Here is a 24,769-nt window from a genome sequence, read left to right on the forward strand (position 1 = left end):
TCAGTTTATGTTCTTTGTCCCAAATCAGGGAGTAGGTAAATGTGTATTATTATACTATATACAGTATATGAAATATATATTCTATATATAGATAGAGAGGTATTCTATGTATTTCAAATATATTCCTTTAGACTGATGAAATATTTTATAACTTAAAATGAAGACTCATATTGGGGCGCCTGTGTGGCTCAGTGGTTAAGCCTCTGCCTTCGGCTCAGGTCACGATCTCAGGGTCCTGGGATCAAGCCCCACATCTGGCTCTCTGTTCAGCAGGGAGCCTTCTTCCCCCTCTCTCTCTGATCGCCTCTCTGCCTACTTGTGATCTCTGTCTCTCTCTCTGCCAAATAAATAAATAAAACCTTTTAAAAAAATAAAATTTTTTTTTAAAATGAAGATTCATAGAATAAGAAAAAATTCTTGAAAATTAAAAATGTGATAGCAGGAAAAAATTATTTCAAAGCTAAAGCTGGGCGATGGGTATTAAGGAGGGCACCTGTGGTGATGAACAATGGGTATTATTATATACAACTAGCAAATTGTTGAACACTACATCAAAAACTAATGATGTACTATATGTTGGCTAACTGAGCATAATAAAAAAAAAAGTTAAACTTGAAAAATCCCCCAGAATTTAAACAAAAAGGTGAGGAAATGAAAGATTGGAAGAGGAGAGAAAAGATAAATTAGAGGATCAGTAAAAAACAATCCACATCTGAGTAAGGGAAAATCCAGAAAGAGAAAAAAGAGAACATGAAGGGAAGGAAATAACACCAAAAAAGTAATACAAAATAATCTCCTGAATGAAGGACATGAGTTTTCAGATTAAACAAGCCCACAAAACTGTCTGAACACAAAAGTCTTTCCCTTAGAGGTATACACTGAGGTATTTATACATGACTGACCATACCACAACATCATCTTGAAATTTCAGAACACCAGGGAAAAGGGGAAGATTTTTTAAACCTCTACAAGCTGGAGATGGGGGGAGTGCAGTCCTAACAGCACTGTACTTCTCAAGTAGCAATACTGATAGCTAGAGGGCCACAGAGCTAGGATGTAAAAAATTCTCAGAGAAAATTTTCAACCCAATTCTATGCCCAGCCAAATCAAGCACAAACGAAGAATAATTGTTTAGGCTTTGCAATGCCTTAAAATTTTTTTTGCCCATTCACCCTTCTCAGGAACCGACTTAACAGGGTATCTCCATCAGAGCAAAGAAAGAAGATAAATGATGCTAAGAAACAGGGCAAAGAGAATCTCCTGAGGTTGGTAAAAGAAAATTCAAAAATGATAGCTCTGCTATTTTAGGTTTGGAGAGCAACTAAGCCAGAGTGGGGCAAAGAGAACACACATTTTCAGGACACCTCCTAGGTGGGATTACATTACCCAGAGGAGATCCAAAGATGGCCAGAGGTCTGCAGATGAATTAGGTATATAGAAAATGAAGCAAAGAATAAAAAAAAAGTAACTGGTAACTCCAAAGTAATTATTCTACAAAGAGTTTCTACACAATCTTAATAATGTGAACATTTACCCAAGTATTATAGCCATCCTACAGTAGGAAGATGGGAGGAAGGAAAGTGAACATGTGTATGTGGCACAAGTGGAGACGGGGACAGCAGCTAGAGGACTCAAGTCTCAGCTTCCATAGTACAGAGGCAAGAGAGGATACATAAAACTGAAAGGAAAAAAAGTTAAGAAATGGGATCATAAAAAAAAAGAAAGAAAGAAATGGGATCATAAGCAAGTTATTTTAGGAACTTGAAAGGAAATACCAAAATACAGTTTGATGAGTAACTGCCTCTAGGACACAGGAATTAAGAACGGAGTGAAAGGAGTGCTTCTTTGCATTGTGAGTCTAGTAGTACTATTTTGCTTTTTAAATTACTTACATTTACTATTCTTTAAACATAAAAACTAATTTTATAAAATATAAAGTTTAAAGAATGGTCAAATAATAATAATAACAACAGCAGCAGCAGTTCTTTATTTCCCCAAGTGCCTCCTACCTATGGGCAACATACCAGACCTTTCACAAATACTATCACTATTCCTCAGGCCAGCTTTGCAAAGTAGGATTATCCCAATTTTACAGAAGAGAAAACTGAAAATGAGAACGAAAAAGGAACGTTTTTAATTGTTTTATGTTTTCTTTGGTTCTTTACCTTTCCAGCAGTAGCAAAATATTCACCATCAGGGGACCATTCCATCAAATGTACAGATACTGAGGTTCTAAAAAAAAAAAAAAAAGTTAAAGAGTCAAAATTTTGAAAGTCTGAAACACTGTATATATAAATGATCAAAATAAGATTTTCCTAACAAGAGAGTTTTCTAAAAACAAAAAATTTCACCTCCCCCAAAATACAAATTAATTAATAAAACTAATCTGAATTTCACTTTGGAGAGCCAAAGAAGAATGCAATCAACATGCAAAAAAGATATGTTTCCCTATATGTCCCACCCACATCTTCAATGTAACATGTTAAAAACTGAGCTCACCATCCTCCCTGGCTGATTGGTCCCCTTCACATAATCCATAATGTCAACTGCACAGCCATTCTTCCACTTAAGTGTGGCTGGTAATTTTCATCACATCTTCCCCTTCCACATCCCCATCCATATCTCATCCATTAATGAGTAATTCCCATATGTCAATTTTATCTACCCAAATTCTGAGGTTATAACTATGAAAATGTTTTTGCTTTTTTTAAACAATCAACTACAACACAGACTGAAGGATAACAGTATAATGGATTTTGGTTAGAAAAAGTCCACTTTCTAGGCTTCTAAATGTAATGGTACTATCAAAAAATAGAGATCACTGTGAAAGGGAATATATTTTAGGAAGCTTTTTAAAATTAATGAACAGAACAACATGGATACGAACTTGCACTGCCAGATGCACTTCCAATCATTTAAAACTGGAGGAATTTTATTATCGATTTCTTCCTCCTCTTCCAGAATGTCATCTCCTGGAGGAGCCCACAACTGAATAGAATCAGTTGCGGTCAACAATCTGTTATCTGAAATTTAAAGAAAGTCCTGATGAATAAGCAAGGATTATCTGGAGAAAGAAATGCATATGTGGGCTTGTATTTAGGTCTATGAACTTTTCTGTGAAAAATAATAAGCAATACTACCTATGAAAAATACTTGGGGCATATCCATTTCAAATCCCAGAATCCACTACCAGAGAGAGAGCAGTTCTCAGCAGAGACTTGAGAACAAAAAAGAAAAGCTTACTGGCAAAGAGCTAAAGGGCTATTGTATATCAGGTAAATCTTAAAAAAAAAAAAAAAAAAGTACAATAAAGAAACAACCCCAAAAACTTCTGATATATAAACACAGAATGTTCTCAGGATTTAAAACTTAAGATTAATGCGACTTGTTTTTCTATATGTAATATAAAAATTACCTTTATTAATCATGAATGTAAAAAGGAGCAACAGCTATTATCATTAGAAGTGTCTAATCTTTCAAATTTAAAGACAATAATTTCCTAAAACACAAATAATAAAATGAGATAGGGGTTTTTTTAGCCCTATTTCTAGTTTTATTTCTTACTAAATGCAGTAACAGTAAAGGACAGCACATGTTAACTAAGGAAACAAATCATCACTGTTTCTTGGAATAAGGCATTCAAAGGCAGGGGGGAAAGCACAGAAATAACAGTAAATTAAGCACTGTACAAAGCAGTACATACCAAGAAATAAAATACATACTCATCCACCAGCAAAAAGAAAATACACTACTGATCACTTTCTTATTAATGAGAGATCATATCACATTTAATCATACATTTAAAACCAATATTTACTCTTCATAGTTCCTAAATATAATCACAAAATACCTTGAGGGTCCCATGCTAAATTGTACGTCACAGAGCTCAAAAAAAACTGCCCAGTTTTAAGCCACTGACACTTCAATTGCTGAAACAAAGAAAAAAGAAAAACATAACTTTTTAAAGTAATATCCACAATACTACCATTTTACCATTTTCTTAAGACCTTATGATCTAAAGCAAAAATGTAAATATTTATTTTCAAAATATTGTTTCTAAAATAACTTCGGATAGTTCCACTTATTATCTATCCTACCATATCAAGCTACTTGCCACGCCCAAACAAAGCATATTCTCTCAGGCTTCCTTCCACGTCTATAAACACATTCGCACACTTGGGATATGCTGTTTCTCTCCTCTTCACCTGCAAATTGCTATGCTGCCATCAAGACCCAGCCAAATCATCTCCTCTGCAGGGGGGCCTCTTCTGATATCCCAGCAGCACTGAGACCACTCTACACGCTACCATTCTAACAGTGGTAACACTAGAGTTTTACCCATTCATATGTCTGACTCTCCTATTAAACTCCAACTCTTCGGGGCAGTAATTACCCATAATAAGCTTTGTGTCCTGAGCGCTGTAATGGCTGGAACATATGCAGACACTCAATAAATGTTTGTGAAAACAAACTAAATGCACATTAGAAAGCAATGCAAATTATCATAATTCTATGGACTCAATGTCTAAAATAAACTGGAAATATCTCCCAAAGTCAGCAAATTTGAACCATACAATATATACAGTCCCTAAACCTATATGACATATGTTGTATTCATTTGAATAACTTCCATCCTTTTTCTTACCATTTTCATACTAAAAGGTAGAAAGAAGATTTAAAGTGTAAGAGTCAAAGACCTTTGCAATGAAATAGAGTGAAAAAAAGTTTAGGTATTTCTTTGTAGCACATAAATATAAAATGTCCTTTTGTGAAATATAGTGCAATGTAAAGCCATGTCACCTTAGGCAAGTTATAGATCAACTGCTTGACAAGTAATAATAGTTTAACACACAGCAACTCCCTCTCTTTATATTTTCTGAATACTTCACAAATACTTCATTCAAGGTAATTTGACTATCAAGATGCAGAATTTTAAAATAACTACAAAACCTGAATTTCATTATCCAAAAATAATTTTATATTTTTTAATATAATGCTTTTTTAACCCTTCCACTGTTGATCAAACAAAAGTCAAATACTGCTTTAAATACTGCTCAACAGATCTATTTTAGAGTAATAATCAAATCAGTCCTTAAAACTACAAACATCCTTAATATTCTTTCCTTTAGTATTTCTCACAGTGCAATATGTGGGCCAACTCCAGAGCAGAAATTTTGAGGGTGAGGTCTGGAATCTGAATTTTAATATGTACCCTAGGTGACTCTTAATCACTCTCAAATCTGATATCCACTTACTCATACTATCATATTTTAATTTGTACTTTTTTTGAAATATGAAATAATCAAATGCATAATTTTAAAAAAATATCAAATCTACTTTTTTAATGCATTTAAGAACACACTTTTTAAAAATTACTGGTAAATATATACTCCTGGCATTCAGATTTCACACTGGCATTTTCGACTATTTGTGAGTATAACAGAGTCTTAATGCATGTGATTTTTAAAAGGATTGATGATTCTAACCATATAAGGTTTTCTGAATTTTAAGTAAAATAAAATATAGCACCCAGAATGAATCTGAATAGTTCTCAGTGTGATATGCTAGATCACTTAGCTGATAGGTGACTCTACCTAAGTTCCTAACTCCTTCATTAAATAAAAATTTAGAAGCATCTGTTACGTTCCAGATCCTGTTCTAAGTACTTCAGATTCATCAGTGACCAAAAGAAACAAAGCCCCATACATACCCTCCCATGGAGCTTACACTCTCAACAATAAATAACAAATATAACAAGATAAGCGGTATGGAAAAAAATTTAAAATAGGAGGATGGGGATTAAAATAAAGGTGGCAGAAGCAAATGGCACTTTTTAAAATGGGTGGACCCCCAATGAGAGGGTATTATTGAGCAAAGATTTATAGGATCTGCAGGAGCTGGCTCTAAAGCTGTCTAGAGAAAGAAACACTCTAGATAAGAGAAAAAACAGTGCAAAGACCCTAAGATGGGAAATCACTGTTCAAAGAGCAGTAAAAATGCCACTGTGGCTGGAGTGACATCAGAGAGGACAAAAATAATAGGAGTTGAGCTCTGAGAGGTGGTAAGGGGGTACTAGAGGGAAGGAAGACTACAGTCTATTTAAAGGTTTTTTGGCTTTGAGTCTATGAGAAATATGGAATTTAAAGCAGAGAACTGTATCATGACCTGCTGTTGAGAATAGAGAAGGGGAAGGGGGAAATAAAACATATCAGAGACTACTCTAGTAATATAGACAAGAAATGATAGTAGTTCAACTAAGGTTGATCCCAACTAGCAAGGTAAATCTCAATTAGCAATACTGTAGAAAACTAGGTTGCCTAAATGTTTAAGTATATTCCTGGTAGATGTAAAAGATCTTCCCATAAAGCACCAGACCATCTTCCCATGGATATTCCAGACTACCTTCAGCACTGGCTCCTAAGGAGCTCTTCACTGCTATCAACTGGACTCTAAACTTAACTCCAAAAAATTTCTACTACTATTTAATACTTACACAATTTCTCTTATGAGAATTTATACCCAACGGCTCAAAAATACAAACAGCATTACCATATGAAGCTGCAATCTAAAAAGAAATGAACAAATCATTAACATTTAGGAAAAGAAAATAAAGACAACATCCTTTCACAATAATGTATAAACTAATTACATATAATACAATCCCAAGACAATATTTATGATTTATTCCATTCCACACATAAAACTAAAAAAGTACTGGACTTATGAATCTCTTCTCTGGGTACGCCTGGGTGGCTCAGTCATTTAAGTGTCTGCCTTCAACTCAGGTCATGGTTCCAGGGTTCTGGGATCCAGCCCCTCATCGGGCTCTCTGCTCAGCAGGGAGCCTGCTTCCCCCCTCTCTCTCTGCCTGCCTCTCTGCCTACTTGTGATCGCTGTCAAATAAATAAAAAAATAAAATCTTTAAAAAAAAATTTCTAGAACACTAAAAGTATTTAAATTATTACAATTATTACAAGAAAAGTTCATTTTTATATTATACAGACTTTTAACTCTTCTGTGCAACACTGGCTTTACTGAACTGCTAGAGTATACCACAAGTATGCTATATTTACTTTATGTATAACCACAATTTGATATATATTACATTTGCTGTATATTTGGGGGAAGACGAGATGTACATATGATGAAATGTGAACTATTTCAAAATAGACCTTCTGTCTAAAAGTATGAATGAAAGAACCTTAAGAGTCTTCACTCAACAAATAAACATTCATTAAATTAACAGAAGTTTTAAAAAGCAGCTGTTATATGCTAAATATTATATTAGACACAAGTTGCTAAATTTCTTGATAAAAATGTATTGTTAGGGGCACCTGGGTGGTTCAGTGGGTTAAACCTCTGCCTTCAGCTCAGGTCATGATCTCAGGGTCCTGGGATCGAGCCCCACATCGGGCTCTCTGCTCAGCCAGGAGCCTGCTTCCCCCGTCTCTCTCTGCCTGCCTCTCTGCCTACTTGTGATCTCTGTCAAATAAATAAATAAAATCTTTTTAAAAAATTATTTTTAATTTTTAAAAAAATTTTGATGTTATAATTTGGGTGAGATAAGGAATGCTACACAGAGAAGATAAAGGCTGACTTCCCTATTATTGGCTTAATAGTTGCTAGAATTATCAACTGGCAGAATATCAATGTGCACTGGGCTGTGAGGTCTACAAATCTTTCAAGAGTATATACACAGGTAATTAATCACATTATCAGCTTAATGGCACCTTACAATTTGTAGACATCTTATCACTTTATCCACACCTTCCAATACCCATCTAAGGTATATTAATAACAAATTATAGGTAACCCTAATATAAAAAGATAAGAATACATTAAAAGATGACATTTAATAAGGTAATTAGATCCCTTACTCTTCCATGTTGGTTAGAACACTCCACACAGCTGACTTGGATGTTTCCATGCTTAGCACCAGGAATGATCTGCACACACTCAAAGTCACTTGCCAAAATAACAATATCACAGCCTGATCCATATGCCTAAAAGAGAAAAGTTTTACAGTAAGTGAGATATAAAACTTGTGAATTATACCTTACATTTTGTTGCCACAATACTTTGACACATTTTACAAAAATAGCTAATGTAAAAATATTAAGATATCCATTTCTAAGTAAGACATTAAAAGTTACATGAAAAATAAAATTCACATTAAAAAAAATAAGATTATGACACCCCATGTGTTATCTTTCAACAACCAGTACTAAGAAAGAAAAGATTCTTCTAGTTCTTAAACACTGCACCCTCTGTCCCTGCAAGTCATAAATCTGTCTGTTCTGAGGTTCCCTCCAAAGCTCATCTTAGTAAACCCTAAAGAATAAAACCTCCATCTGAGGGTAATAAAGCAGTGAAGGCTGCAGTTGTATTTCCAAAGTTCAAACCAGGCTTGAGAAAGATCAAGAAAGAAATCAAATGTGTTTTCCAACACAAATCCACGTAGCTTAAAGAGCTAGTGAAATAGACATGAACCCCCAAAGCAGAATTACATGCACTAAAGCAAAGATTAAACTTAAACTCACCAACTGTCTCAACCTATTAAGAGGTGATGGAAAGGAAACCAACCCAAAGTGGCTTCACACACACAAAAATTAATTAAAATAAATTTAATTTTAAGATGAACTGATTTGTATAGAAAGTTAACAAATATAACTACACAGTCTGCAAAATGGAACACAAAATTAAGTTCCTGGAAAATTTCCTTGTTCACAGTAAAACCAAATGTTTCTTCCTATTGCCACACTTCTTGATGTATGCTATTCCTGTTTCGCAACATTGTGAATTTTATTAAGACATAAGGGGCAGAGAGTGAGGACACTTTTTCTTTTTCTCTGGAACTCAACTTATGACTAAATATTCCAAACAACCTAACAATCCAATTCTCAAATGAAAAAGCCCCATTAAAAGCTACATGGGGTGCTTGGGTGGTTCAGTGGGTCAAGCCTCTGCCTTTGGCCTAGTCATGATCTCAGGGTCCTGGGATCGAGCACTACATCCGGCTCTCTGTTCAGCAGGGAGCCTGCTTCCCCACCTCTCTCTTTGCCTGCCTCTCCACCTACTTGTGATCTCTCCCTCTGTAAAATAAATAAATAAACTCTTTTTTTTTTAAAGCTACATATATATACATGTATGTATATATACCAAAAAAATAATTTAAAAATAATTTATTCCACCACCTCCACAACTTTAAGCAATACAGTCCTGTCCTACAAAAATAGACCTCCAAAAGCCAGGGCTGACAAGCGAAAACATAACCTCTAAAGAGATCCACATACAGCTGCTAAGGAAAGAGGGAAATGAGGACAAAGAGCAGGTAGGAAGAAAAACACTACTTCTACTGGTTACTAAAACTTCCAACATTGCCAAAATCCTGCTGTAACTGCTATCAACCATCTTCAACTCATGTATTTATAAATACAAGAAAGTTCATCGAAAGAAAAACAAAGAATTTCAAGCAAGGGAAATACAGAAAAAAAAATCACTTATGGGAGGAAATAACTATATTCTTACAGACAAGGCAGATTTGCTATATCATGCATTCAAGAAAGCTAAACTAAAAGGGAAAATTGAGGAGCGAGACAAGATGGTGGAGGAGTAGGGAACCTTGTTGCCACTGCTGGTTCCCTGAATTGAGCTGGATATCTATCAAGCCATCCTGAACACCCACGAAATCAGCATGAGATGTAAGAATATCTATCTAGATTTCTACACGCAGGAAAAACCACCGGGGGTGAGTGGTGGCTTCTGACACTCCAAATTTTCCTCAGGTTCATCTTGCCTGAGTCGTGGTTGATATTCTGGACTCTGTACATTCCCTCAAACATCCCTCAAGAGAATGACTAGAAGGAGGAACTCCAAACCAAGGAAAGAACCAGAGACAATGGCCTCTGCCACAGACTTAATGGATATGGATCTAAGGAAGATGTCAGAAAAAGACTTCAGAGCAACATTTATAAAGTTGCTATATAGGCTTGAGAAAACTATTAGCAACAGTATAGAATCTCTAAAGGCAGAATGTAGAGCTACTGTCGCCTACATTAAAAATGCTATGAAGGAGGGACGCCTGGGTGGCTCAGTTGGTTAGGCGGCTGCCTTCGGCTCAGGTCATGATCCCAGCGTCCTGGGATCGAGTCCCACATCGGGCTCCTTGCTCAGCAGGGAGCCTGCTTCTCCCTCTGCCTCTGCCTGCCTCTCTGTCTGCCTGTGCTCACTCTCTCTGACAAATAAATAAATAAAATCTTTAAAAAAAAAAAATGCTATGAAGGAGATGCCATCTAAACTAGATACTCTGAATGCCAGGGTAAATAAGAAAGAAGAACGAATTAGTGATCTAGAAGATAAGGTGATAGGAAGGAAGGAAGTCAAGAATGATAGAGATAAACAACTACAAACTCATAAGATCAGAAGTAGAGAGATCAATGACACCATGAAACTTACCAAAGTCAGAATTATTGGGATCCTTAAGGGGTGGAGAGAGAGAGAGGACGAGGATGTATACTTGAGCAAACCATAGCTGAGAACTTACCTACTCTGGGGAAGAAAAGAAGGACCCGTGTCCAAGAGGCAGAGAGAACTCCTCCCAAGATCAATAAAAATAGACCAATGCCCCAGTATATAATAGTAAAACTTGCTAATCTTAGAGCCAAGGCAGCTATCCTGAGAGCAGCTGGGGGAAGAGATGTTTTACCTATGGAGGGAGGAATGTCAGAATAACATTAGACCTGTCCACAGAGACCTGGCAAGACATAATCTGGATACTAAATGAGATGAACATGCAACCAAGAATACTTTATTGAGCAAGGCTGTCATTCAGAATGGATGGAAAGACTAAGAGCTTCCAGGACAGGCAGCAAGTGAAAGGATATGTGACCACCAAGGCAGCCAAGGGGGAGAGGGGCTCTATAAAAGAAAAAAGACCCCAAGAGTAATATAGACCAGAAAGTAAGAGATAATCTACGAAACAGGGACTTCACAGGCAATATGATGGCACTAAATTCATATCTTTCAATAGTCTCAACGTGAACAGCCTGAAAAATTAAATGGCACAGGGTTTCAGACTGGATAAAAAAGACAGGACCCATCCATATGCTGCCTACAAGAGACTCATTCTAAACCTAAAGACACCTCTAGATTGAAAGTAAGGAGATGGAGAACCATTTATCATGCAAATGGACCTCAAAGAAAGCTGGGGTAGTAACTCTCATATCAGACAAATTGGATTTTTAAACCAAAGACTGTAGTAAGAGATGTAAGGAAACACTATTATCATACTTAAAGGGTCTATCCCACAGAAAAATCTAACAATTATAATTATCTCTGCCCCCAACATGAGAGCAGCTAACTATATAAGCCAACTGTTAACCAAAATAAAGAATCATATTGGTAATAATACATTAATAGTAGGAGACCTCTCAGCAACAGAGAGGTTATCTAAGCAGGAGATTAACAAAGAAATAAGAGCTTTGAATGACACAGTGGACCAGATGGACTTTGTAGATACATACAGAACATTCCACCCTAAAATAACATAACACTCATTCTTCTTGAATACACATGGAACTTCCTCCAGAATAGATAACATACTTGGTCACAAATCAGGTCTCAACCAATACCAAAAGACTGAGATTATTCCCAGCATGTTATCAGACCACAGTGCCTTGGAACTGGAATTCAATCACAAGAAAAAATTTCGAAGGAATTGAAACATGTGGAAGTTAAAGAACATCCTACTAAAAAATGACTAGGTCAACCAGGAAATTAAGGAAGAACTTAAACAAGTCATGGAAACTAATGAGAATGAAAACACATTGGTCCAGAACCTATGGGATACTGCAAAGGCAGTCCTTTCAACAATGTGGCAGGATACAAATCAAAATCACAATGAGATATCACCTTACACCAGTTAAAATGGCAAAAATTAACAAGACAGGAAACAACAAGTGTTGGCGAGGATGTGGAAGAAGGGGAGCCCTCTTACACTGTTGGTGGGAATGCAAGCTGGTACAGTCACTCTGGAAAACAGGATGGAGGTTCCTCAAGACATTAAAAAGAGAGCTACCCTATGACCCAGCAATTGCACTACTAGGTATTTATTCCAAAAATACAGGTATAGTGAAAAGAAGGGGTACATGCACTCCAGTGTTCATAACAGCAATGTCCACAATAGCCAAACTGCAGAAGGAGCTGAGAGGCCCTTCAACAGATGAATGGATAGAAAAAGATGTGATTCATATATACAATGGACTATTACTCAGCCATCAGAAAGAATGAATACCTACCATTTGCATCGACATGGATGGAACTGGAGGGGATTATGCTAAGTCAAATAAATCAAGCAGAGAAACAATTACATGGTTTCACTCATATGTAGACTATAAGGAATAGCGCAGAGAACCATAGGGGAAGGGATGGAAAACTGAAGGGGGAGAAATTAGGGAGGGAGATGAACCATGAGAGACTATGGACTCTGGGAAACAAACTGAAGGTTTCAGAGGGGAGGGAGGGGGGGAGATGGGGTCACCGGGTGATGGGCACTAAGGAAGGCACGTTTTGTGATGAACACTGGGTGTTACATGCAACTAGTGAATCACTGAACACTGCATCAAAAACTAAAGATGTACTATACAGTGGCTAACTGAACATAATTAAAAAAGTGAAAAAAAAAATAAAAGGGAATTTTGTGTGTAGGAAAGAAATGTTTCACCCTGCTAATTTTTAAATTATTATTAATCTTCATCATAAAAAAAAGGAAAAAATTCTGTAACTATGTATGGTGACAGATGTTAACTAGAATTATTGTGATCATTTTGCAAGGGTATACAAATAATGAATTATTATGTTGTACACCTGAAACTAACATGTTTTATGTCAATTATACCTCAATAGAAGAATGTATATTAAAATGACAAAAATAATCCTACCTTTGAACAATATTTCAAAATTTCCAAAGTGCCTTAGAGAATTATTGCAGCGAATTGAACTGATGAAAAGAGCATAAATTTTAGTTTGAAATCATGTATGCAGGGTTTTCAATTTGGGTTCTGCCATACTAAGTGAAAGTTACTCAAGCTGTCTGAGAATTTCCTTGTGGTAAAATGGAAGTAAAACAAGGGCCTCATAATTAGTCAAGACTGAATCACATGCATTCTATAACTGAAGGCTCACAAGATTTTAATGATTTATATAAACACGTGTTTAATACCTGTCACGTTCCCACCACAAAGGAACATCCATCAAAGCAAGTAACCATGTCCTGTTTACGGCTTCACTCCCACCACCTAGCATAAGCAGCCTTCAATAAATATATGTATAACAAATAAATGATCCAAATCTCCCTAATTTCTGGCTACAAAACTCTCAGTACCTGGAAACCTAGTCAAAGAACATGGAGTTCAGACAGATGACATAACTTCCTTGCTAATAATCTGGACAAATTTACAACAGCAGCTATACAAGGAAAGATTTTGGGTAACTTTCCAGCCTAACAGTATCATGGATTTAGAAGACCTACCACAAGGGAATCTACCAAAGCCCTTAATAATTCACCACTTACTGAATACTAACTGTAATGAGGCCATCAGCTAGGTCTTTATGAACACTGTATCTTCACAGGCCACCTTTTCCAGATGGAGAAACTGAAGCCTGGAAAGGGTAAGTAGTTTTCCCAAGTTCATAGACTGAGGATTCATTTGCTTAGAATAAAACTCCTGCTCTTTCCCACTACACCACCCCACCTCTACTCTGTCTTCTTAGAGCTAGAAGGCCCATGTTCATCGTTGTAATCCCAAGTATTTACCACGGCACCTAGCACAGAGTAATTACTCAGTGAAAACCAACTGCTAAGAAGGTTTATACAAAAGCTGTAATTACTCAAGAGATTCCCAGTCTCTCAATTTTAGGATGAAAGCAACTGTGTCTCCATTCTTTTTTCAGAATTCAGTCTCACTAGAGAAAGAATTTATAGTGCAGGAGGAAAAGAGGGTACTCACTGAAACTACACATAAATACTAAAATGAACTCAGGGAATATGGAGTGGGCTCCTTTGTACTAGGTAAATGAAGTATCGTTGATTTATCAGGGTATAAACTACTCCACAGGATCATTACTAGAAAGCAGGAAAAGGGGCAGCAAGTCTTTTCTGCAGGAAATGGAATCCCTTAACTAGGTTCTTCTTCCCTTGGGTTCTTGGTAGAACCACTCCTGTCCTACAGCACTGCATACCAGCGTCCTGCACTTACAACAGTACTGATCTATAAAATGTTTTATCTCAAAGTCAAGGGTATGCTTTGGCCCCAACACACAGATAAGGCCTAAGAGAAAGCATCTTAGAAAAACACACTTTCTTTCCATTCATGTGGGAGGATTTCTTCCATGGAAGGACTGAACGGTCCTTATGGTAAAGAATAACCAGGGGCACCTGGGTGGCTCAGGGGGTTAAAGCCTCTGTCTTCAGCTCAGGTCCTGATCCCAGGGTCCTGATCCCGAACCCCGTATCAGGCTCTCTGCTCGGGGGAGAGCCTGCTTTCCCCTCTCTCTCTCTCTCTGCCTACCTCTCTGCCTACTTGTGATCTCTGCCAAATAAATAAATAAAATCTTTAAAAAAATAACCAGCTGATAATAGTCACAACAAGAGATAATTCTGTAGCTCAGGCCCTCATGTCAAAGACATGCTTTAAATATATTCATCTTCACTTGTTTTAACCTTAGTTTTGGACAATAAATCCATCCTTTTAGGAAAGAGAAAAATAGTCTGTGCTTTCAGCATTGAAACTAAGAGTTTTCAACATGGAGTCTGATGGGTAGAAGTCATAGATGGTCTCAGAAGGTCTCTGAACTCCTGGAAACTATATTTAAAGTCATGTGAATGTGCCTGGTTTCCTGAATTCACAGATCTCATTTGTTTGTCTAAAAGAATCTCTTCCTTAGATAAAGTGCGTGGTGTGTCATATTATCTATCCCACAATAATTCTATGGAAGCTAAAATCTTGAGTATTTTTTTAAAAGATTTTATTTATTTATTTGACAGAGAGTGAGAGAGGAAACACAATCAGGGAGAGTGGGAGAAGGAGAAGGAGACTCCTCACTGAACAAGGACCCCAATGTGGGGCTCAATCCTAGTACCCCGGGAACATGACCTAAGCCGAAGGCAGATGTTTAATGACTGAGCCACTCAGGTGCCCCCAAACTTGAGTATTTGTTATTACCAAGATTCTTCTCTGTTTTTTAGTTGCGATATCCAAAAATTTCATTAGAAGAGACTTGCCGATTAGCTGAGCCTGAAATACAAAGTCACCCCCCCTTCTTTTACCTTATCAAAATTTCACTTGAGGAAAAAAATTAAATATCATCTTCTAAAGTCATAAAGTACTCTGAATTAAAATACTACCATTATCGTAATAAAGATATTGCTACCTTCTCTAGAGGGCTTCATGTCATTGTGATTATGTGTATCTTAAGAGACATAACACAATCACTGCCCTAACTTCAGTTTTATATATAACTGCCTTCACTACATTATTTTCAGAAAAGCAAACTCGTACTCATATCCCACAAACTTTTCGAATTATTCAGATTTCCTTTAAGTCTTAGATAAATGAAGGTGTAAAGAAATACTTTTTAAAAAAAAATCCTACACAAACATAACTTTTCCTAGGAGAAAATAAAATACAAATAGATGAATTCAGATCTCTCTCTTTACATTGTTTTATCCACTTCACTAATGACCATCTCCTTTCACTTTGTTTTCTATTGCTCAGCTTTCTGTTCTTACTGGTTGGCTAATTACATAAATTCACTTAAATTCTTCATTGCTGTTGTGATCTTTGCTCTATAACAAACAAAAAGCTAAAGAAGACAGGGCTGTCTGGCTTTGATGGTCACTTTGTTATACCAGGTTATCTGCAGAAAAAGTCTTAAGAGACCAATCTTGACCTATGAAAAATCTTATAATCAAGAAAATGAAGCAGAGATTAACAAAAATTTCCCAAGAAAACACCCCTCCCCTCTTCATTTTAGTCATGTAATTAAACACCTAACTATTTATGCTCCTCAGGATTAAAAATTAACTTCTAGGTGCGCCTGGCTGGCTCAGTCAGAGGAATGTATGACTCTTGATCTTGGGGTCATGAGGTCAAGCCCCATGTTACTCTTAAAAATAACTTAAAAAAAAATTAACTTCTAAAACAATTAGATTTTCTTTTTGAATGGGTCCCTTATTAGCCAGAATTTTCATTTATCAGTTATCCATAAAAACCACCTACAAGTTAAATAAATCATTTTAAATGTTTAATTTTAATATTTTCAACAATAAATTTTATTTTCTTATAGAAAAGGCAACATTTGCTAATTTAAAACCCAAACAGGAAAATTAGTTCACCCTACCCTTGACCACTCCTCCTCATTCCCAAGGAGAAATCACTTCAGTTACCTATGAGCCCTTCCTGATATGTTTAGTGTACATATAAGTGTATCTATATGTAAACATTTTTTTTTACCTAAAGGAATTATACTATACATAATTCTGCAACTTGTTTTCCACTTAATTAACAATTTATCTTGAAGAACTTTCTTGAGCAGCACAGAAAGAATGGTCTCATTCTTCTTAATAGGTGCAGAATCTTCCATTTCTTGGCTTTGCCATAATTAATCTAGGTTGTCTCCAGTATTTCACTACCATAAAAAAATGTACTTTAGTGAACACCTGTTTATGATACTACATATATGTATACCCAAAGGATAAATTCTAAGACATAATTTGCTGGGTGAGTGATTAAAATCAGTAACTACTGCAAACTGCCCTCCAAAAAGATTATATTCCCCATATGTAGAAAAATACCTGTTTCTCCTCTTCCTCACTGATAATTATCGAATGTTTTTATCTTTCCAATCCAACAAAACCTGGCATCTCCATTTTTTTTAATGAGATGACTCAGATATAAGGCCACTTTTTTTTTTTTTTTTAGATTTTATTTATTTATTTGACAGAGAAGACACAGTGAGAGAGGGAACATGAGCAGGGGGAGTGGGAAAGGGAGAAGCAGGCTTCCTGCCAAGCAAGGAGCCTGACAGGGTGCTCGATCCCAGGACCCTGGGGTCATGACCTGAGCCAAAGGCTTAACAACTGAGCCACCCAGGCGCCATTCCTTGTTGTTTTAATTTGTATTTTTACTAGGAAGAAAGTTAGGCATCTTTTCATATATTTATCAACCACTTATATTTCCTTCTCTGAAAACCAACTATTCCTGCTATTGGTCATCTTTCTAACTTAAAGTTAATTAGCCAACATATAATACATCATTAGTTTCAGATGTAGAATTCAGTTATTCATCAGCTGCATATAACACCCAGTGCTCATCACATCACATGCCCTCTGTAATGCCCATCACCCAATTACCATATACCCCCTATATCCCCTTCAGGAACCCTCAGTTTGTTTCCTATAGTTAAGAGTCTCTCATGATTTGTCTCCCTCTGTAATGTCTTCCCAGTTTTCCCTCCCTTCCCCTGTGATCCTCTGTGCCATTTCTTATATTTCACATATGAGTGAAACCATATGATAATTATCTTTCTCTGACTGACTTATTTCACTCAGCATAATACCCTCCAGTTCCATTCACACTGATGTAAATGGTAAAATTTCATCACTTTTTGATGGTTGAGTAATATTCCTGTGTGTGTGTGTGTGTGTAACAGCACATCTTCTTTATTCATTCATCTGTTGATGGACATCTGGGCTCTTTCCATAGTTTGGTTATTGTGGACATAGCCGCTATAAACACTGGGGTGCTGGTGTCCCTTCAGATCACTACATTTGTACCTTTGGGGTATATACCTAGTACTGTACTTGGTGGGTCACAGGGTAGCTCTATTCTCAACTTCTTGAGGATATTGGTCCATTTTTTTTTACTAAGTCTTTAGTACTGTTGCTCTGAATGATTTATAAGAGCTCTTTATAGATTAAGGATACTCATCCTTTGTCATTCATAGCTAAAAATTTTTTTAAAAATGAACAAAATACCTGAACTAAAAATATATTAGGCAAAGAACAATCATTATCTTTTCATTGAAATAGTATATTTATGTAATACACAATTCCAATTTGAAAAGTTTAATAAATAGATCACAATAGGCCATGGACTATTTTAAAAGCCCAGTTTATGTATTACCAGCTAACTATACATTTACATATAAAAAATACACAAAAATTAATGAGATTTTTCAAAATAAAATTGAAGTCTACAAAAATAACAGTACTTATCAGCAATATATTCAATCAACCTCATTTGTCTTCCTACAGGTTTCTATACCTAAAATCAAAGCCTTAACTATTATCAACTACTGCCCACCACCACTATGCCCCGAAAGAGATAAGCCTTCAGCCGATCAGACAGAAGTCCACACTACATTTAGAAAAGGGGAGAGGGTAGTACTTGAGCAAACAGCCCTTCTTTCCACATGACTAAGAAAAGACTTTACTAATATGATTCAATCATCCTAACAGTCTAAAGTCCACTCAAGAATGCTGAATGAGGAAAAAAAAAATGCTGAATGAGTAGAATAAATGAGAAGGAAACTAAATAGTATGCAAAAAGCTTACAGCAAAAAAATTACCCCAGATCAAGAGACAGGTGAAACGACATCAGAAATAATATAATAATAACTACATGTGCAATAACCAAAGGGAATTGCTCCTTTTAGAAACAACTCACATCAGGAAATGCAAAATTAACAGACTACTTATAGTAGTAGAAAAAAGGCAAGCTGCAAGTAGTATACTGAGTGAAACATAAAAATTAATAATATATAGGGGCGCCTGGGTGGCTCCGTGGGTTAAAGCCTCGGCTCAGGTCATGATCCCAGAGTCCTGGGATCGAGCCCCACATCGGGCTCTCTGCTCAGCGGGGAGCCTGCTTCTTCCTCTCTCTCTGCCTGCCTCTCTGCCTGCTTGTGATCTCTGTCTGTCAAATAAATAAATAAAATCTTTAAAAAAAATTAATAATATATAAAAACAAAAATCTGTGGCTGAAAAAATAGAAGAAAACTTAATACTACAAGTGAAAAAAAAGAAATGCTACAAGTGTTTGTGATTAAATGGTAAGAGACAAAATAATTCATTTTAATTTCTTCCTAACAACCCAAAGAAGCAACAGATCTGAAAGTAAAACTTTAATTAAAACTTTAAATTTAAAAAAGAACAATCTTAAGTATCAGTCAGGAAGTAGCCAATTTTGATAATTTACTGACAAAATAGATGGAGCTATATAACAAACCTCTAAACATGAAGCTAAAGAGGAACAGACACCTGCAGTACAAACTAAGCTTATTTCTATAACCCTGAACAAAGAACAAAAACAGGGGTTTTTAAAAATTTACTGATGCTAGTAAATAATCTGAGAAGCAAATGAGACCTTGTAAAGAGAAATATGCAATAATTAATTACTTTCCTCTAATTAACTATTACAAAATCAGGTCTATCTCGAGCTTGCATGCATTTTCACTAAAAAGTAGGTCTGGAGGTAGAAATCAAAAATCATCTCTTCTAAATATGTCAGTGCTAAGAACAGACCATTCAAAGTATTATTTATCAAAAATTTCTAAGGGAAATCACAGCGGTATTGGTAAAAGTCCCATGGACAGGCCAACATGTATAAAAACCAAGAGCCACCTTTCAGCTTCAGATTTGTTCTCTAATCCCTGGGATATGTAACAATTTGTTTCATAAAGAATAAAGACGTAAAAGACTACTTTTTAAATGGCTACTTTTAAAGAAATAAAAATTTTTTTACATTAAATTATAAGAAATGCTGAAAATAAGTGACTCTTATTTTGTCACTTATATTACATTTTGTTCCTTAATTTGTTAATACATTTTACATTTAAAGAATTCTAAAGTTGGCAGCTCTTTCTGCCCACAGGTTCTGCCCCCATGCAGAACTGTTTAAAAAAAAAAAGGAATTTTAAAGTTATTAGTATGTTAAGTAATATGTACCAATATTAATATGTAATATTTGATGACTTCTACTTATTTTGTAACTACTGGAAATTTCCATTCATTTAACCTAAGTACTGATATTTTGAGGGAGATGGCCCTGACAGTGTTCTAAAAAATATTTCCCAAATGATATGATTAAACTATTAAATTATAATTAAACTCTCAAGTACTGTCAATATGATGGAAAGAATATATTCCTGAGAATGTAGAGGTGCTAATACTACGACAATCTCTATAGATATTTCCTTCACCAGTCAAATGAAAGATTGTGACTAGATCGCTTCTGAGGCCCCTTGCAATTTTTAAGCTGTAATTCTGTGCATAAACTTGCAGTCCTGATGAAAAGAGAAAATAATCCAGTGTACACTATTCTGCATAGAGCCCCAGCTAAATGTTCTTTATGTTGTAATTCCTTTCCTTACTCACAGCTGACAGGATGTGAGGATGGTCCAAAGTAATGAACAGTGGCTATCAGCCAGCTGAAGGAGATGGCCTAGGTCAAGCAAAGTCTTCTCTGAAGAATTTAAAACAAAAGACCCAGAATTAGCATGAAAAGTTAAGCTGAAAAGTCATAAATGTTCAGGGACAAATCAGCAACTTGAAACTGAAACCAACAGTTTAAGAAGTGAATGGATCAGATATCCAAAGATAGAACTCATGAAAAAATAAGTATATAAAACCTCTAAGAGAAGGCAGTCTTGATTCCACCAGCTTTTTAGTCTCATCACCCTGAAGCCCAACTGCCCCTCCTTGATGGTTCATTGACATAAAACTTGCTTTTACTTCAGTTCATCTGTCCCTTGCCTTAACTAGAATCAAAACCGGTACAAAGATTGGGAATATGCAGAGCAGGGCTTCAAAGGAAATGTGGAATTGGCTATGATTAGGGGATTAGAGTAGGGAATGCAATGAGGATCCTAGTTTGGAAAGCTAGCAAAACAGGATATATAAAAGAGATAGTTACTTAAAGTAGTCACCTATGATCCTCCAGGACCTAGAATATGCCAGGCATACATCCTTTTATTGTGCTTTGGCTTTACTGCATTTCACAGAAACTGTTTTTTACAAACTGAAGGTTTGTGGCAGCCCTGCATCGAGCAAATCTATTGATGCCATTTTTCCAAGAGCATGTGCTCACTTACAGCTGTGTCATATTTGGCAATTCCCACAGTATTTCAAGCTTTTTCATTATTATTATATTTGGCATGGGACCTGTGATCAGTGATCTTTAATATTATTGTAATTTTTCTGGAGTACAATAACCAAGTCCATATAAGACAGCAAACTTAATAAATGTTGTATGTGTTGACTGCTCCACTGAGCAGCCATTCCCCCGCCTGTCTCCCTCTCCTTGGGCCTCCCTGTTCCCTGAGACACAATATTACAATGAGGCTAATGAATAACCCAATGATGACCTCCAAGTGTCCAAATGGAAGAAAGAGTTGTGCATCTCTCACTTTAAATCAAAAGCTAGAAATGATTAAGCTTAGTGAGGAAGGTATGTCTAGAGCCAAGATAGGCCAAAAGGCAGACCTCTTGTGTCAAACAGCTAGCCAAGTTGTGGATGCAAAGGAAAAGTTCTTGAAGGAAATTACAAGTGTTACTCTAGTGAACACATGAATGATAAGGAAGTGATATGCTGGTATGGAGAAAGTTTTAGTGGTCTGGATAGAAGATCAAAGAAGCCAAAACATTCCCTTGAACCAAAGCCTAATTCAGGGCAAAGCCCTGACTGTCTTTAATTCTACAAAGGCTGAGAGAGGTGAGGAAGCTCCAGAAGTAAGTGCGGAGCTCGCAGAGGCTAGGTCATGAAATTTAAGGAAAGAAGCCATCTCCATGACTTAAAAGTCCAAGGCAAAGCAGCAAGTGCTGATGTGGAAGCAGCATCAAGTCATCCAGAAGATCGAGCAACCATCATTAATGAAGATGGCTCCTTATGTTGGAAGATGCTGTTTAGGACTTTCATAGCTAAAGAGAAGTCAATGTCCAGCTTCAAGGCTTCAAAGGACAGGCTGACTCTCTTGCTAGGGGCTAATGTAGCTGGTGACTTTCAGGTGAACCCAATGCTCATTGACCATTATGAAAACCCCAAGGCCCTTAAAAAATGAAGCTCAGTCTACTCTGCTCACATCTTCTTTATCCATTCATCTATTCATGGACACTTGGGTTGCCTCCATATCTTGGCAATTCTAAATAATGCTGCAGTAAACATACAAGTCCATATATCTTTCCAAATTAGTGTTCTCATTTTCTTTGGGTAAAATACCTAGCAGCAGAATTACTAGATCATATGGTAATTCTGTTTTTAAGTTTGTTTTTGATCATTTTTTATTTAAACTCAATTAACATACAATGTATTATTGGCTTCAGAGGTACAGGCCTCTGATTCATCATCTTATGTAATACCCAGTGCTCATTATATCATGTGCCCTCCTTAATGTCCATTACCCAGTTACCCTATCCCTTTACCCCCTTCCTCTCCAGCAACTCTCAGTTTGTTTCCTATGATTGAGAATCTCTTTATGGTTTATCTCCTTCTCTGGTTTTGTCTTGTTTAATTTTTTCCTCTATTCCCCTATGATCTTCTCTTTTGCTTCTTAAATTCCACACTTAGTAAGATCATATGGTAATTGTCTTTCTCTTATTGACTTATTTTGCTTAGCATAATACCCTCTAGTTCTGTACACATCATTAAAAATGGCAATATTTCATTTTTTATGGCCGCATAATGTTCCTCTGTGTGTGTGTGTGTGTGTGTGTGTGTGTGTGTGTGTGTACACACCACATCTTCTTTATCCATACATCTGATCATAGACATCTGGGCTCTTCCCACAGTTTGGCTATTGTGGACATTGCTGCTAAAAGCATTGGGGTGCAGGTGCCCCTTCAGATCACTATCTTTTTATCTTTGGGGTAAATACCCAGTCATAGGATAGCTCTATTTTCAACTTTTTTGAGGAACATCCTTACTGTTTTCCACAATGACAGTACCAATTTACATTCCTACCAAAAATGCACAAGGACTCCTTTTTCTCCACATCTTTGCCAACACTTGTTATTTCTTCTCTTTTTGATTTTAGCTATTCTGGCAGGTATGATACCTTATTGTGGTATAGACTTCTGTTTCCCTGATGATTAATGATGCTGATCATTTTTCATGTGTTTGTTGGCCATCTGTATGCGTTCTTTGGAAAAATATCTATTCAGGTCCTTTGCCCGTTTTTTAAACATATTTTCTTTGGTGTTGAGTGTATATATGAAAAACTCAAAGCTAACATCATACTCAATGGTAAAAACCTGAGCGCTTTTCCTCTAAGATCAGAAACAAGTCAAGGGTGTCTACTGTTGCCATTTTTATCCAACTAGTATGGAAGCTCTGGCCACAGTAATCAGACAAGAAAAAGAAATAAAAGGTAACCATATTGGAGAGGAAGAGATTAAACTGTCACTATTTGCAGATGACATGATAACTTACATAACAAACCCTAAAGACTCCACCAAAAAACTACTAGAAATAGTAAATAAACTCGGTGAAGTTACAGAATACAAAATAAATACCCAGAAATCAGTTGTTTCTATACACTAATAACAAAGTAACAGAAAGAGAAAATAAGAAAACAATCTCATTTACAACTGTACCAAAGACAATAAAATACCTAGAAATAAACTTACACAAGATGAAAGACCTGTACTTGGGAAACTATAAAAAACTGATGAAAGAACTGGACATGACACAAATAGAAAGATACTCCATTCTCATGGATTGGAAGAATTAATATTGTTAACATGTCCATACTACCCAAAGCAATCTATAGATTCAAGGAACTCCCTATCAAAATACCAACATTTTTCACAGAACTAGGACAAATAATCTTAAAACATATAGAGAACATAAAAGACCCAGAATAGCCAAAACAATTCTGAAAAAGAAGAAAGATGGAGGTATCAGAATCCCAGATTTCAAGATGTACTATAAAGATGTAGTAATCAAAACAATATGGTACTGGCACAAAAACAGACACAAAGATCAATGGAACAGAATAGGGAGCCCAGAAATAGACCCATGTTTATATGGTCAGTTAATCTATGATAAAGGAGGCAATAATGTACAATGGCGAAGACAGTCTCTTCAACAAATGGTGTTGAGAAAACGGGACAGCTACATGCAAAAGAATGAAACTGGGAGCACCTGGGTGGTACAGTCATTGAGGCATCTGACTCTCTGTTTCAACTCAGCTCACAATCTCAGGATCATGGGATCAAGCCCTGCATCAGGCTCTATGCTCAACATGGAATCTGCTTAAAATACTTTATCTCTCTCTCTCTGCCCCTGCCCCTCCCCAGACTCTCTTTCTAATAAATAAATCTTTATTTATTTATTTATTTATTTTTAAAAGATTTTATTTATTTATTTGTCAGAGAGAGAGAGAGAGTGAGCATAGGCAGACAGAGTGGCAGAGGGAGAAGCAGACTCCCTGTGGAGCAAGGAGCCTGATGTGGGACTCGATCCCAGGACGCTGGGATCACGACCTGAGCCAAAGGCAACCGCCTAACCAACTGAGCCTCCCAGGCGTCCCAATGAATCTTTATTTAAAAAAAAAAGAATGAAACTAGACCACTATATTATTTTTAAAAAATCCCAAAATCAAAATAGATTAAAGACCAGGACACCTGGGTGGTTCAGTCAGTTAAGTTTCTACCTTCAGCTGAGGTCATAATCCCAGGATTCTGGGATCAAGTCCCACATCAGGCTACCTGCTC

The 24,769-nt window shown here is 36.3% G+C and overlaps 1 protein-coding gene across 8 annotated transcripts in view; it reads right to left on the minus strand.

The window, feature by feature from the left end:
- The window catches only part of DMXL2 (Dmx like 2), a gene marked incomplete at both ends in the record, with an annotated part of 156,026 nt that overhangs the window by 114,839 nt on the left and 16,418 nt on the right, over positions 1-24,769 (minus strand). For all 8 annotated transcript variants that reach the window (XM_080809428.1, XM_080809427.1, XM_080809424.1 and 5 more), the window contains 5 exons: positions 2,166-2,232; positions 2,888-3,023; positions 3,851-3,929; positions 6,494-6,565; positions 7,878-8,003. In XM_080809428.1, the coding sequence (XP_080665554.1) occupies positions 2,166-2,232; positions 2,888-3,023; positions 3,851-3,929; positions 6,494-6,565; positions 7,878-8,003 (480 nt within the window). The remainder of the gene's footprint in view (positions 1-2,165; positions 2,233-2,887; positions 3,024-3,850; positions 3,930-6,493; positions 6,566-7,877; positions 8,004-24,769) is intronic.

The sequence above is a fragment of the Martes martes genome (genome assembly GCF_963455335.1).
Source record: "Martes martes genome assembly, chromosome: 7".
Classification (NCBI taxonomy): Eukaryota; Metazoa; Chordata; class Mammalia; order Carnivora; family Mustelidae; genus Martes; species Martes martes.